At 40.2% G+C, this 14,829-nt stretch overlaps 2 protein-coding genes across 2 annotated transcripts; both read left to right on the top strand.

The window, feature by feature from the left end:
• Positions 1 to 735: 735 nt before the first annotated feature.
• On the top strand, positions 736 to 5,364 carry LOC114870757 (interferon-induced, double-stranded RNA-activated protein kinase-like). Its single transcript, XM_029175809.3, has 15 exons — positions 736 to 1,024; positions 1,425 to 1,551; positions 1,634 to 1,785; positions 1,876 to 1,999; positions 2,094 to 2,167; positions 2,246 to 2,395; positions 2,476 to 2,608; positions 2,768 to 2,823; positions 3,031 to 3,150; positions 3,222 to 3,356; positions 3,469 to 3,673; positions 3,770 to 3,904; positions 4,037 to 4,138; positions 4,361 to 4,423; positions 4,629 to 5,364. The coding sequence occupies exons 1-15, from the start codon at positions 906 to 908 to the stop codon at positions 4,743 to 4,745; spliced, it is 1,812 nt and encodes a 603-aa protein (XP_029031642.1). The 5' UTR covers positions 736 to 905; the 3' UTR covers positions 4,746 to 5,364.
• A 376-nt stretch (positions 5,365 to 5,740) lies between these two features.
• LOC114841871 (uncharacterized) lies at positions 5,741 to 14,607 on the top strand. Its single transcript, XM_041074076.2, is given in 30 exon segments — positions 5,741 to 5,997; positions 6,306 to 6,441; positions 6,602 to 6,711; positions 6,830 to 6,979; positions 7,068 to 7,200; positions 7,284 to 7,333; positions 7,446 to 7,536; positions 7,625 to 7,668; positions 7,765 to 7,837; positions 7,920 to 7,966; positions 8,039 to 8,158; positions 8,245 to 8,650; positions 8,737 to 8,877; positions 8,994 to 9,095; positions 9,341 to 9,403; positions 9,730 to 9,846; positions 10,576 to 10,655; positions 11,506 to 11,638; positions 11,715 to 11,815; positions 11,902 to 12,025; positions 12,123 to 12,181; positions 12,253 to 12,328; positions 12,459 to 12,517; positions 12,601 to 12,720; positions 12,802 to 12,933; positions 13,026 to 13,242; positions 13,388 to 13,528; positions 13,669 to 13,767; positions 13,889 to 13,951; positions 14,181 to 14,607. Coding segments are annotated over 30 exon segments (3,432 nt in total). The 5' UTR covers positions 5,741 to 5,890; the 3' UTR covers positions 14,319 to 14,607.
• Positions 14,608 to 14,829: the final 222 nt, after the last annotated feature.

The raw sequence follows: 14,829 nt of genomic DNA, 5'->3' as shown, positions 1-14,829 counted from the left end.
TGTGCTTGCATCCAGTCACCATTGGGTGAGCGGTGGGATACAGCCTCCAATTAGAACCATCAGTAGTCTGACTGCATGTGTGGGAGGACACCAGAGCCACTGCACAGACCCTACACAGACCCGGTCACTCCAAACAGAAGGGCAGCTCAATTTTAATGAATGTTATATGGTGGGATATTACTAATCGGTTCATAAGCTGTGGGTTCATTTTTGATCAAGATAAAAACATTTTTTCTATTTAATCTGAGTATAAAACTTCCTGCTGTCGTTTGGTCTATGAAGCACTGAGCAATCATTTGAACTATTTAAAAAAAATACATCAAATTACAAATCACAATATTAACAGCAGTATATGTTACAATACTTCTACTGCTTTTAAATTAGTATCTGTCTATTAAAACCGTTCCCGTGATTCTTTAGTCTGAGCTTTCGAAACATTTTAGCTAAACAAACACTATCATTTCCTCACTGTTATCTAACGTGGTGTACAGTCTCAGGTGGAAATCCATTAGTTTGTTCTCCGCCATAAACCTCTGCTCCAATGCTAAACTATGAACCCAGCTCATAGCCAGATGTGATGACGTCACCGTGACTGGACGTGGCCGATCACATGCTGAGTCCTCTATAACAGAGGTGTCCTCATTAAATGGTTGCTCTGCCTGAACACCTTCCTCGTGCAGGTGACTATGGTGATGTATTAATTCTGCAGCATTCCTTTAGTCGTGACTTACTGTACTCGTTCAGCAGTTTCAGTTTCGATGAATGACGTTTATGTGACGAAGTCGAAACTTATCGACGGTAGGAACACGGGAATCAACCGCAGCAGGACGTCCAGGGACGAGCGAGACGCGCAGTGATCCCAGCACTTTGTTCGCACATTCATTGATTTACGCTGCGTCATAACGATGGAAAATGTGAACTATATAAACTACATCAGTAAACTGAACGAATATGCTCAGAGAAAGCAGTTGAAACCAAATGACGTGAAGTATCTGGACCTCGGCTTGGATGAAACAACGCAACTGTGAGTTAATATGCTGCATTATCTCATTACTGTTTCTTATATATGCCTGTTTAAAGCTACAGTATATGCTTATTATCTTGGGTTGAAGTGTAAGGTGATAAATTAACTGTTTGGTTGGAAATGGAAAGAGTTTTACTCTTAGATTTTTCAGTAAAAAAAAGCATTTTAAATATAAAATACACTCTATGGAATAAGTCCATTACTGTAGCAAATTTAGGAAAAGAAAACTTCCGGGACATGATGATGAATAAATGGCGCCTCCTGAAGGCAGGAAAAGGTAGCGCAGATTCAGGTACATTAGGCCCTAAACAAAGCTATAACTGAACAAACAAATAAACCCAACAGACAAGCAAGATGACAAATCTACTTTCTCAGTAAAGAGCTGATGCTTGTTGTACAGATTCGTCCAGAGAGTGGTACTTAAAGGTGTAGAGTATCCACAGGGTGTGGGGAGGACCAAGAAGGAGGCGAAACAGGATGCTGCTAAAAATGCCCTCAAGTGCTTGGAGGACCAACAAGACACAGATGTAAGATTGTTGCTCTAAATGTGTAGTTCTTCTCTCAGATCGACTATTTTACTTGGTATATTAGTTAATATTATCCTTGCAGACAGATGATGTAGCAGAAGCTTCCACAGTGTCCGGTCACCTGCTCCGAAGCAACCAGAACTATACATGCTGGCTCAACGAATACGGTCAGAAGAACTGTGTGACTATAAAACCTGTGGAGTCGATGAAACCTGGGCCGAACAGCACAATTTTGTAAGCCTTCTGCAGTAACTGCTTTATTTGTTCTGTGTTTTAACCCCTTTCTAAATGGTTCTAAATGTAAACAAACATGTTTGGTGATAGCTGCTGTAGGTTTGTGGCTGGTGATAAGGAATATCCAGATGCCACTGGAAAGACAAGGAAGGAAGCCAAAGAGGAAGCAGCAAAGCTTGTGTATGAAATGATATGTGGCGATAGAACAACAGAGGTATGTTTACATTTATATAATGGCATTTGTTATATCGGACGTACTCAGCAGGTCTCAGTCCACTGGTATTTTAGTTTTCTATTTCATTTTCCAGTCTGCAGCTGAGAACTTCAATCCTGCGTCAGATCAACTGGATGATGAAACTGATCCGAATGTGTCTGATGTCATGTAAGAGCCGTCTGGCTTTTTAGTGCTTTATAAAACTGTCATGATGACATTGACTGAGTGGTTCATTTGTGATTACAGTAACCAAACAAGAAGCTTAAGTGTCAAATCCCAAAACAACAGCGTTACAGAGAAAAATTTCATAGCATTTATCAACAACTACTGTCAGGAAAAAGAACTTGGGTATTCATTCATTGAAATGGGGAAATCTGGACCACCTCATAACCCTCAGTGAGTTAAAGTGCTGTAACATCTGTACTCTCGATTGACAGTGCAGTGACCTTTATTTCTTTTTCCAAAACAAAACCTAGATTTCTATGCAAATTAATTATCAACAACGAGGACTACCCTGTAGGTGTGGGTAAGAATAAAAAGGAAGCCAGACAGCATGCAGCTCAGCTGGCCTGGTCTGCTCTACAAGAAACATCTGGCTGGGACAGCGAGGTGAACACCTTGATTTCTTTGTAGTTTTTGCCACAACAGGATGTAATCATAGCAAAGCTGAGCTTTCTAACACTGTGTGTGTGTGTGTGTGTGTGTGTGTGTGTGTGTGTGTGTGTGTGTGTGTGTGTGTGTGTGTGTGTGTGTGTGTGTGTGTTTCAGGTGTCCTTCGGATCAACATTTTCTGAATTTTCTGACAGTGCACCAACAACTTCCACGTACGTTTCATCGGTTCACAATAGAACTAATGACGAGAAGAACTACTGCAAAGCTCCACAAGAGAGAAATGTGCTTTTGTGAAACAAATGAAAATGTTGACTTTAAAATAGAATCTTTACAAATGCTGTCATATTTATCCACATTTGTTCCTACTTGATGTGCTGGTTCCTGAGCTTTACTACCTCACACTCTTTGTGACTCTACAGATTCACATCATTGTTTGACTCCATTGAGCGTCTCGGCGAAGGAGGCTTCGGTTGTGTTTATAAAGCCAGAGAGAAACTGTTGGACGAGGTTTGTGCTGTGAAGATTGTCGCCTATCATGAGTAAGTTGAGGACGTAGCGCAACGCATGTCACGTGTCCCACATTGTTTGATGCTGAGCTACTTTCATACAGAGAAGCGCTTGATGAGGCAAAGAAGTTGTCAAAGCTCTTTAACGAACACATCGTTCGTTACTATCATTGTTGGATAGAGAATTCAAAGTACGAAGAGGCGACAGGAGACAGGAGCACAGACAGTGTGAGCTCTGAGTAAGTAGTGTTTACTGTTGTAGTCCAATAACATCCATATATCATAACTTATTGGCTTGCACGGTTGTAATAATGTTTTTAGTAGAAGCTAAAGTGTCCCTGTCTTTTGTAGGTCTGCCAGTACTTCACCATCACAGTATCTCTACATTAAAATGGAATTATGTGACACAAAAACACTTAGAAACTGGATCGATGAGAGGAACCAGAGGACCGAGCAAGACTTCAAGAGAAGAGAAGAGAGTCTGGAGATCGTGCAGCAAGTCGTCACTGGAGTCGAGTACATTCACTCCAAAAAGCTCATTCACAGAGACCTGAAGGTGACACCACATAGTAATGACTTTCACTAATGAGGAGGGGAACGTTGGTGACTCTGTTGTTGCCCTCTGGCTTTAACTGCTGCTGTTTCTGAGCAGCCTGCCAACATCATGTTTGGAGGCGATGGAGCAGCAAAGATCGGAGACTTCGGTCTGGTGACTGCTGACGACCCTGAGACGCTGCTGGAGAGAACGAGGTCCAGAGGAACCCCAAGTTACATGGCTCCTGAACAGGTGGGATGGTCTGAGTTGATCATCCACAAATACCTCTCTGCTTATGCTTGTTTTTATCACATTTCTATATCATTTAAACACATTTAGAGAATTGTGCGGTAGTTCTGAATATTTTTTTACTCTGTTATACAGAAGAATAATCTAACGTGTGATCGCAAGGTGGACATTTTTGCTTTGGGTTTGATTTTTTTCGAACTTTTTTGGAAAATCTCCACTGGTCATGAAAGATTAGCTGTGAGTACCTCGTACACACTGTGTCTTATTAGTGCAGTTTTTCTTGTGTACACACTGTACTCAGTTTACTACAGAGGCCTGCATCAGGGATACACAACCAACAGTACAGAAAAACTGTATTGGATTTATTTTGCCATTTATTATTATGATGTTATTTTAATTATTAGTTTGTTTCAGATGATGTAACATGTTCACCCACCTTTTTATCTGCTTAAATGCCAGATTTGGATGGACGTCAGACATCAGAGGTTCCCCGACGGGTTCACTGATTATTTTTTCCAAGAGGTAAATCCTCATGTTCTTGTTACAGGAAACTGTATTTTAGTCAGTTTAGTGAGTTACAGTACATTATAATGTTATTATATCATATTAATCATATTAATATGACAGTATTAACATGAAATGGATTCACTACTGTGAAGTACTACAAAAGTTTATCTAATTGCTGCACGTGAGTAAATGTACTCAGTTACATACTTTTTCTTTGCAGGCACAAATAATAAAGCTGATGCTGAGTGAGAAACCAGAGGAACGACCTGAAGCAAGTTCTCTGAAGGCAGAGGTGGAGAAGTGGACTCAGCATTATCTGGGAACTGTGACAATCTGAGGCCTAATGAAATTATTTATAACCCGTTAATACTGTTGAGGCCAAACAAATCCGTTTCAACAGCATATAATCAAAAGCAGGTTATAGACATTTTTACATGAATTCATGTCTGTATTCTGTTCTAATTAATCATGTGTTGGGAAATTAGAATTTTATGTTTTTCTGGGCTTTGTATTGAAGGTTACTTTGACAATAAAATAATGTTTTTGGTGATAAGGTTTGATGAAGTTCAATAGGGGGTGTTGTCAGTAACTCAGGTATTCAGATAGGAAGCTGCTATCTCAGCTGTCACTGGCTGAGAGGCAGACGCCACAGGGACATGCCATCAGTCTGTAACAGGGTCACACAATAACATCACTGTTACAGTAATAATTACTGTAAGTTCTCTGAGAGGTGAGAGTCCTCAACATCACTTAATAGGAAAAAAAATATGGGGAAACCTGTGAATAAAATGAGTCAAAATTTACTCTGTACAATATTTGTGCAAACTGTGCAATATTTATTTTATACTTATACAACATACAATAACCCTACCTATGTCTCCACCCACTCTGTATGTGTGCTGTTTGTGAGATGAAATTTCCCTATTGTGGGACTATTAAAGGGTTTCTTATTCTTATTGTTCTTATTCTTAATCAAAGTCTTTCTTTTGTCTTAATTCTGACAAGTACTGTACACATTCAGCCCAGATTGACCGTGTATGAGCTTGGTTCTGTTGCTCCATGGTCAAATCCAGTCAGGCTTCATCGTCTTCTCTGTTCTGTCTATTTACGAACGGCGGATGCACGAACCTCTTGTGTTATTTTGAGTGATTTGTTCGCGTGCAACATATACTTTGCGAACAGCAAACGCTTTGAAAACATACGTGAACACAACATATTTATAACGCGTGTGCACGTTTGACCAAGCAGGTGTCCAGTGGGAATAAAACGAGTGACGCGAGGGTAAACGCCCACATCAGCCCACCTCAGCGCAGGACGTCCCAGCTTTCCCACACTTTCAGTTTCCATCCATTCGCGAGGAAATTGAAACTTACCGATCTGAGATCAGCCCGAGAGACGGAGTGGAACGAGAAAGAGCCGACAGACACAAACGTGAGGAGCTCAGTGTTGTTCGCATCTTTATTCTCGCCTGCGTCGTTTTCGATGGACTCTTCCAACTACATCGCTAAACTCAACGAGTATTCGCAGAAGACGCGGTCGCAGCTGAACTATAAGGACCTTGGCTCGAGTGGCCCCGATCATAACAAAACGTGAGTATAATAATAATAATGACGCCACATTTAGCGCACGCTCTTTGAGGGTTTGTGTGTTTTTTTGCTGCTCTAACGTGAAAGGACGGTGCCTTAACATTATGGGTGAGGAGATTGTAGTAAACAGTGAACAGCTGATCATCCACAGCGTCAGGTTATGAATGAATGTTAAAAGGCTGTATATTATATGCAGTATTAAGTGCTGCGTTTCTGATTATTTCCACAAATGAAGGTGTGTGAGCACTTCCTGGAGGGGTTCACTGTCACAGCATGCCGTATGTCACAGCAGCTTTTCTGTGACGTCACAGATTCACCCAGAGGGTTGTGCTGAACGACGTGGAGTATCCGGAGGGCGTGGGGAAGAATAAGAAGGAGGCGAAACAAGAGGCCGCGAAGAAAGCCCTGAAACAGCTGTTGGAGAACCATCAGGACACCGAAGACTCAGTAAGATTAATATCCTGCGTGTACACGGTGCAGAACTCTCTAATTGTCAGAGTGCACTGCATGTTTTGGAAATGTCCCCATTGTGGGACGAATTAAGGTCGATCTTATCTTGTGTTTTAATAAGGAAGATAAACACAAATCACACTTTGTGTTTTAACAGAGTGGAGCTGGAGCGTTTACCTCATGCAGTTTGCTCAGTGAACGTGTTCAGAAGAACGGAGCGGCTGTAAAACCGGTGGAGTCAACAATAGGGTCGAATAACTCCATTATGTAAGATTCATAGTTGCGTAGTGATAATTCAATATTTGATTGTCGGTTATTTATTATCATAAGTAGGTAAATTTATTGTTGAAGCCATCGTGATCGTGGGACCTTATTTTCATCACAGTGACAAGACGAGACGCCTGAACATGAATTCTCAAGGCAACGGTTTTACTGAGACCAACTTCACAGGACTTGTCAACCAGTACTGTCAGGAGAGGAACTTCTCCTGTGTGTTCTCTGATGAAGGGATGTCTGGACCGTCCCACAACCCTCAGTGAGTTCTAACCTGGACTCCCGTCACACCATTCATCTAAGCTGACAATGATCTGAATTGTTTCCCCCGTTTTCAATACACAACACAGATTTTACATCAGATTAGTTATTGACAACAAAAAATATCCTGTGGGTGATGGCAAGAATAAGAAGGAAGCCAGACAACGTGCAGCTCAGCTGGCCTGGTCTGCTCTACAGGAGCAGTCTGACCGGGACAGTGAGGTTTTTAACATTTCACCTTTTTATCATCAGTACAATGACTAACTAATTCACTAAAGTCAATATAACTGTGTCTGTGCATTTAGCTGTCATTCATGTCAACGTCTTGTGAAAACAGCGCATCTATGACTAAATGGTAGGTACCTTTCTTTTTTTAGCTACCCATAATTCATTGCTCTCCCTCATAGCTATAGATGATTGCACTGTTAAAGCTCACCTTCAGGTTGTCTGCCGTCGCTTTTTACCAGGAACAAGCGTGAGTCATCCTCACATGACAAGCCAATGAGCATCAGTGACTCAGTAGTATTCAGACATTCATCAGACCATCCAGAGGAACAGGTTTGTCCCCCATTAGTAAAACATAACCATAAACATTATCGCCAATTGTTTCTAAAAATGCGTTTTTGTGTTTTGTTGTGCGTTGCAGATGAGCCTCGGCTCGACAAAAGGCCCGTCCACTCTACCTTCAGCGTGAGCAATTTATTAATAAGAATAATGAAAAGGTACAGCTGCTCGTATTGTTGGTGCCGCTGTGGTTTATCGCTGCTCGTCACTGTTTTCATCCAGAGGTTCTCTGAAGACTTCCAAAAAACGGGCAAACGCTACAAGTGAAATTGTGGCATTTAAAGCTAAGAAGCAGGTACGTTATTATGATTAAAGGAGAAGACTTTATATTAAGCAGGACGTTTAATCCATATTGTGTGTTTATGTCATTCTTGAAGGATGAAGAGATGGAACTTGGCGTCAGGAAAACATCAACTCCTTCCAGGTTTGAGAACATGAATCACCATCAAGCTGGTTGTAGAAGCATCTTACTTAAAACCAGTTTGTGACTCTACAGATTCACAGCAGAGTTTGATTCTATTGAGCACCTCGGCAAAGGAGGCTTCGGTTCCGTTTACAAAGCCAGAGAGAAACTGCTGGACACATGTTATGCTGTGAAGGTTGTCAAGTATCAAGAGTGAGTAAAACTGCAGTCGTGCGTACATTTGCTCAGTAAAATACGTCACGAGAGATGGCTTTAATGAATGAACCATTATAATGCAGGAAAGCTCTGCGAGAGGTGAAGGCGCTGTCAGACCTCAGTCACCGCAACATTGTTAGATACTACAGCTGTTGGTTGGAGGACTCACCGTACAAACAGGAGCCCGGCAGCCTGAGCTCCGAGTGAGTCCCTTCAGAACCTTATTAAACTGTACGTCACATATCTACTCAAAACCTGAGCGTCTGTTTTATTCTTTGCTTTTTTAGGTCTACCAGTGCTTCATCATCACAGTATTTATATATTAAGATGGAATTATGTGACACCAAAACGCTTCGGAACTGGATAAGGAACAGGAACCAGAGGACTGAGGACATCAAGAGACGAGAGGAGAGCCTGAAGATCGCGCAGCAAATTGTGCTCGGAGTCGAGTACATTCACTCCAAATATTTCATTCACAGAGACCTGAAGGTGCGATAACATGAATTATATACTCACCTTCATTACACCTTGATCTTAATCAGATGTTCTTTATGGCTTTGCTGTCGTTTGGTTAGCCTGATAACATCATGTTTGGACATGACAAAGCAGTGAAGATCGGGGACTTTGGTCTGGTCACTGCTGAGGATCGTGCTGATGACGGACACCGGCTGAAGAGAAGCAAAGCTGGAACCAAGTCTTACATGGCTCCAGAACAGGTGAGGCCTCGTTATGCTTTAGTAACACAGCAGTAATAGCAGTAAGAGTCATTTTCCTAAGTACCTGACTCATAGCCACCTGTTAATACAGTGTTATTGTATGGGTTTAATTACAGAAGAATCATCCAGAGTACGATCACAAGGTGGACATATTTGCTTTAGGCTTGATTTTCTTTGAACTCCTTTGGAAAATGTCTACCAGCCATGAAAAAGTGGAGGTGAGTTTCTCATACACAAAATCTAACACTGTGTTTTGTTGTTGTTAATAGGTTTCACCTTTAACTTCCCTATGTGCTGCAACACAAGGAGTAGATTTTTATAACAAATATACCACAAATATCAAATTAATATTAGACCTTGTTAAGTCATGTTTAATATTACTTGTTAACCAGAATTAGATGTCTTTGTTCATTTCAAACCAACTAACATGTTAATTTTCTTTTTATCTCGGCATGAATGTCAGACTTGGGGGAACGTGAGATGTCAGAAGTTCCCTGAACCATTTAGAGATTCTTTTTTCCAGGAGGTAGATGATCATACTCTTCCCATGTCTAACAGTATTGTACATGTCAGTCAGTTGTGGTGGTCACAGGCTGACAGCCAGTGATTTTAAACCTATAGAATCTGATGCTGTAGGTTTGTACAACTGTAGAGTTTTGATGTTGAAAGTGCCTTTAATTTTATGTACTGACGTGTTTCATCTGCGTCATTACTAGTTAGTTAGTTGCATTGTTTTATTTTATAACATCTACAACAGCTGCTAATTAAAAAGCTGTCAAGCAAATAAAAATGAATGTACATTTCAGACACCAACATCACATAGTGCTTTGCTTGTTTGTTTGTTTTTTGCAGGCACAAATAGTGAAGCAGATGCTGAGTGAGAGGCCAGAAGACCGACCTGAAGCAAGTACTGTGAAGGCAGAGGTGGAAAGGTGGACTCAGCAACAGCTGCTACTGAGAAATGTCACTGTCTGAGTTTGTGTTGTCACGTGGGATTATGGGAATCTGTACTGTATGTATGGCTGTGATGTAGTTGATGAAATGATCATGACAGTTTGTAGTTAAACTAGATTTAAAGTTAAACTAGTTAAACTAGTTTTAACTAGTTAAAACTTTAAATTGATAAAAAATTAAAAAGCATCTCTTACATGAATTTACACAACTTTTTATATATAATCTTTTGATCATTTGGTGACAACAAAGCAATGGTTATGTGATGGTGATTCACTTTGTAAGATATACATAATTATTTTTACTTGGGACCTCGATTTGTCTATAACTTGTTTGTCTATGAATGCTGTAACATACATTAAATTATTCATAAGCCTGCTGTTTTATTCTACTTTTCATCAAAATCATGTTCATTACATTTCTGGATAAATAAGGATCATAAGGACTATTCTATAAAGGAGAATGTCCAGATACAGACTGGTTTATTTGTCATGTTTAATTTGGGTATAAATATAAATACCTTAAAAAATGTGCAGTCGAGTGGAAACTGAAGTAAATTGCGTCATCGTTGACCCTCCACACCAGCTGGTGGCGCAGTCATGGACAGCTAATGGGCTATTTGTTTAAAGATCGCTGTTTATAGGCGGAACAATCCAGAAGGAAAGTGTGAGGGAAATTTAACTGGGGACGTCAGTGTTTCTCTTACAGTTGCAGTTCAGCACGTAAAGCATAATGGGAAGAAATCAGAACATGATGAAACTTATGGCGTATGCACGGACGACTGGATCAGCGCTGAAGTTTGAGGAAGTAGCGGATGGTGCCGGGAGGTGAGATGCAGTACATTATTATACAGCAGTGTCGGTATGTTCTATATGGGAACATCTGTAGGTAAAAGCATGCGCACGCATAATACGCTGCAAAATAAATGAATAACATAGATAAGATAAGATGAGGTAAAATAAAATAATAAATAATAAATAAATAAATAAATAAGCCCTGCGATGGACTGGCGACCCATCCAGGGTGTACCCTGCCTCTCGCCCATAGCCAGCTGGGTTAGGCTCCAGCACCCCCGTGACCCCGCCTTAGGCAATAAGCGGTTTAGAAAATGGATGGATGGAAGATAAGGTAAAATAAGATAAGACAAGGCAATACGTACTTATTGATTCCCTTGGGGAAATCGCGTTCTCTGTAATTGTCCCATCCCCCCCAAGCAGGGAGCAGTTGGCGGCCCCAATCGGGCGCCAGGTGAGATAGTGTGAAGTTGCCGCCATCTTGTGGTAAGAAAGGTGCATTGCACGTGTTCATTTAAATCCAAGATGTTCTACAGCGGAGCCCGAAAACCATTTCATGGTTAAAACTTTAGTCTTTAGATTGAGTTGGTATATAAATTTGACATGTTTTAGCAATAGTAAAAATTTAGGAGGCCTCTAACTATAAATTACTTGTATGAAGACATGGGGACCATGTTATCATGCATTGTCTACGTGAAAGTGTAATGACTTCATGACTAAATGGTTATTTGCCCCACCTTCAGTTTTACTAATTTTTACGTGAGCTATGATCACAACAGTTGCACGTAGTAGTGTGAGTGCACAATTGCGAGCGCGTGCCCACTCGTCCTGCGATACTATGCTTAATATGACATGACTGAGTTGTTCATTTTTTCTTCTTCAGAGTCGTCTACCGGGCAGTGATCAATGGTCAACGCTTCGCCGTTGGTGTTGGAAAGGATAAGAAGGAAGCCAGGAAGAATGCAGCCAAGATTGCCCTGGATAGTTTGAAAGAAAAGGAAAATCAGAGACCAGTGGTAAGTTTATGGTGAAGATCATCAGTGTTACATAACATATTATAATAATAATAATACTTTGGTTTTCATTCATTAGGAAACTGTGCGTGAACTCAACCATAGAAGTCTGCTCAATGAATATGCTCAGAAGAACAGGATGGTTATAAAAGCTGTTGAGACATCAAGGAATGCTTCACCGTAAGTCCCCATGCTGCATATTTATTTAATTCTTTTTGTTTACTTGTCATATTAAATGCTTTAAAGCAAGCTCTCCTTGATGTCAGATGTTGTAGTTATGTGGTTGGTGGTACGAAGTACCCATCAGCCTCTGGAAAAACAAAGAAGGAAGCCAAGGAAGAAGCAGCTAAGCTTGCGTATCATGAGATAAATGACAGTAGAACTGCAGAGGTAAGTCATAGGTGAATAGATTTGAGATTTTTATTTTGAAATTCCAAAATATGACATGTACAAACATTTGTTAGTAACTGTGTTATTTCTGTGTCAGGTGCTTCGTTCAACTTCATGTGAAGCTGGTGAACAGCTACCTTTACCACGCAGAAGACTGTAAGACAATGACTGATGGCGAGTCTGCTATGGCAAGGTGTATTATCAATATCTGCCTTTTATTCTCTCAGGGAGTTCAGTGATGGCGAATCAAATAAGATGACAGCAAAAAGAGATTGTGTTGCATCAAACCATCCCAAGACTCAGGTCTCATATTAATTTTATCTGACTGAATTACCATACCAACTCTTAAAGCACTATGAATTATTTTAGGCATGTTGAAAATCTTGAGCTCCCTGTAGTTTTTTAAAATGTTTTTTATTCTTATTTTTTTAAGGACACGGTGAATTCTGATGAAACAAGTATAGGTGACAGTCATTGTGTGACATCATTCAGGTATGGAAAGATTAGGCAGAAAATACAGTTGTGTGTGTGTGTATTTGTAATAATACAGGAGACATGTCCATGTGTGTCAACAGGAACAAATCAGAATTCGACTCCATAGAGCCTCTGGGTAAAGGAGGGTTTGGCAATGTTTTCAAAGCAAGAGAAAAACTACTGGACAAGTTCTTTGCTATAAAGATTGTCCCCTGTAAAGAGTAAGTTCAGCATTGTTCATAATTTTACGACATATTTTACATTTACTGATATAGTCTGACATGTTTTTCTACTATTAACAGCAAAAAAGCTCTGCGGGAGGTGCAGGCCTTGTGTGAGCTGGACCACTCTAACGTCATTCGGTATTTCTCGTCGTGGATGGACGACACTGGATGTCCATGGGACAGTGCGGGCGACAGTTGTAGCACTTCAGAGTATTTGACTCACTCATACAACTAAGTACAGTAATACTGCATGATTTCAATTCAGGACTTCTGTATTGCCTACGTTGTTTTACATCTTACAGGTCGGACAGTTCTCAGGCTACAACGTTTCTATATATTCAAATGGACCTGTGTGACACCAAAACACTTAAAGCCTGGATAGATGAATATAACACCCTGGGTGTGAAGAAGTCGCTGCCAAACTCCAAGAGGAGAATAAAAGGCCTTGACATCATTCTTCAAATAGTCAGTGGACTTGAGTACATTCATTCTAAGATGTTGATCCACAGAGACCTGACGGTGAGTCAGTCTCTACCAGCTCTTAGGGAAGTTATAGGTCCACTCTGTTAGTTATTCATGTTACAGTGGGTGCTGGATTTGTATGGCAGTGTATTATATTAGGAGATGGCTCTTGTGCTTCATGTCTGTTTCTTTATCCCATTAGCCCTCCAACATTCTGTTCAAAGGGGAGGGGAACCTAAAGATTGCAGACTTTGGTCTGGTCACTACTGAGAAGGACCACAATCATGCGAATACGGATAGAACAGTGGGAAAAGGAACCCCAGTATATATGGCCCCTGAGCAGGTGAGAGAAGTTACTGTATGTAGACATGATCACAAACAAGCAGCGTAAAAAGCGCACAGTCCAGTTTATGAGTACATTATAAACAAATGCACTGATAACTGATTAGATTAATTTGATGGTTCATATGTTGCCTTCCTCAGAAATGTGAGACCTACGACCGAAAAGTTGACATTTTTGCTTTGGGGCTGATATACTTTGAACTTCTCTGGAAAATCTCCACTTGTCATGAAAAAACCAGGGTGAGTTTGTTTCATCATAAGTTGAACATAAAGTTAAGCTGGTAAATCTGAAGATTCTACACTTCATAAATTTAGATGTGAAAGGTGACATGTTGTTTTTCTGTTACTTCATAAATTCCAGGTTTTTATCGACATGAAAAGACAGATATTTTCCAAGGAGTTCTCAAAATATTATTTTTCAGAGGTACTGCCATTATTATTATACATAATGCAACATTATTGCCTACAGAGGGCTGGGTTACTGGCCATGATCACTAACAGCTACTGGTGTTTGTATTGTTACCTCTTTAAGACATGAGTGGAGTTTATCTGTCTCCATCTGAAACATATTTATTAGGAGTTTCTGTTTGGCTGGTTGAGCTCTGGAGCGATGCTATGTTTTCTTGTTCTCAAATCAGCTTTTAATCTTACAGTACGTGATCATAAAACCAATGTTGAGTCTAAAGCCAGAAGATCGGCCTGAAGCAAGTGCCCTCAAAACCAAACTGGAATATTTTAAACGCACACTTGACGCTGAAGAAACTGTGCGCCACGGCAACAGGAGTGTCTGACAATTTAGTAGAATAAAGGTTAATGTATTTTATCATGATTGAAAAGTGGTTGGTTGTTGTGATTGTTGTATTACTAAAGCATAGCATATCTTCTGTAGTTGTGTTTAAGATAAATATTGTCGTTATTCCTCAATTTTCACTGCCTTTTATTGCATTTTTTACTGCTTTTACTGCCTTTTTACTCATGTTGGGGACCTATGCAGGTATGTGGGGGTTGCATATTACTTGTTTCTTTCCGTAAACATATTCTGCACATGGAACCTTTCATAATAAAAGTACTTTGATACCACATCATGGAGCGTCCTGTGTCACATTTTTTTTTCTGCTTTTTCTTGCCTTTAGTGCTTTTGGTCCCTCTGAACATATCCACCTCTGGGGCTTCAAAACATGTATGTACTGCATGTATGGAGAGTTTTATTTGTATTAAAATGTTTTATTTGTGTTAAATCTCCACTCAAGGCCACCTCTTCTTTAGCAAATTGTAAAATGTAGTACTTTTTACAAAACTAAC

This window comes from Betta splendens, chromosome 15 (assembly GCF_900634795.4).
Source record: "Betta splendens chromosome 15, fBetSpl5.4, whole genome shotgun sequence".
In the NCBI taxonomy this organism is placed as follows: Eukaryota; Metazoa; Chordata; class Actinopteri; order Anabantiformes; family Osphronemidae; genus Betta; species Betta splendens.
This window is presented reverse-complemented; position numbering and strand designations above follow the sequence as displayed.

Bases quoted from the DNA above. Each gene is read 5' to 3' on its own strand.
- LOC114870757 (XM_029175809.3), top strand. From the start codon at position 906: ATGGAAAATGTGAACTATATAAACTACATCAGTAAACTGAACGAATAT. The intron at 2,824-3,030 runs GTACGTTTCATC...GTGACTCTACAG, and splicing joins AGTGCACCAACAACTTCCAC to ATTCACATCATTGTTTGACT. The intron at 4,424-4,628 runs GTAAATCCTCAT...TTTTCTTTGCAG, and splicing joins CTGATTATTTTTTCCAAGAG to GCACAAATAATAAAGCTGAT.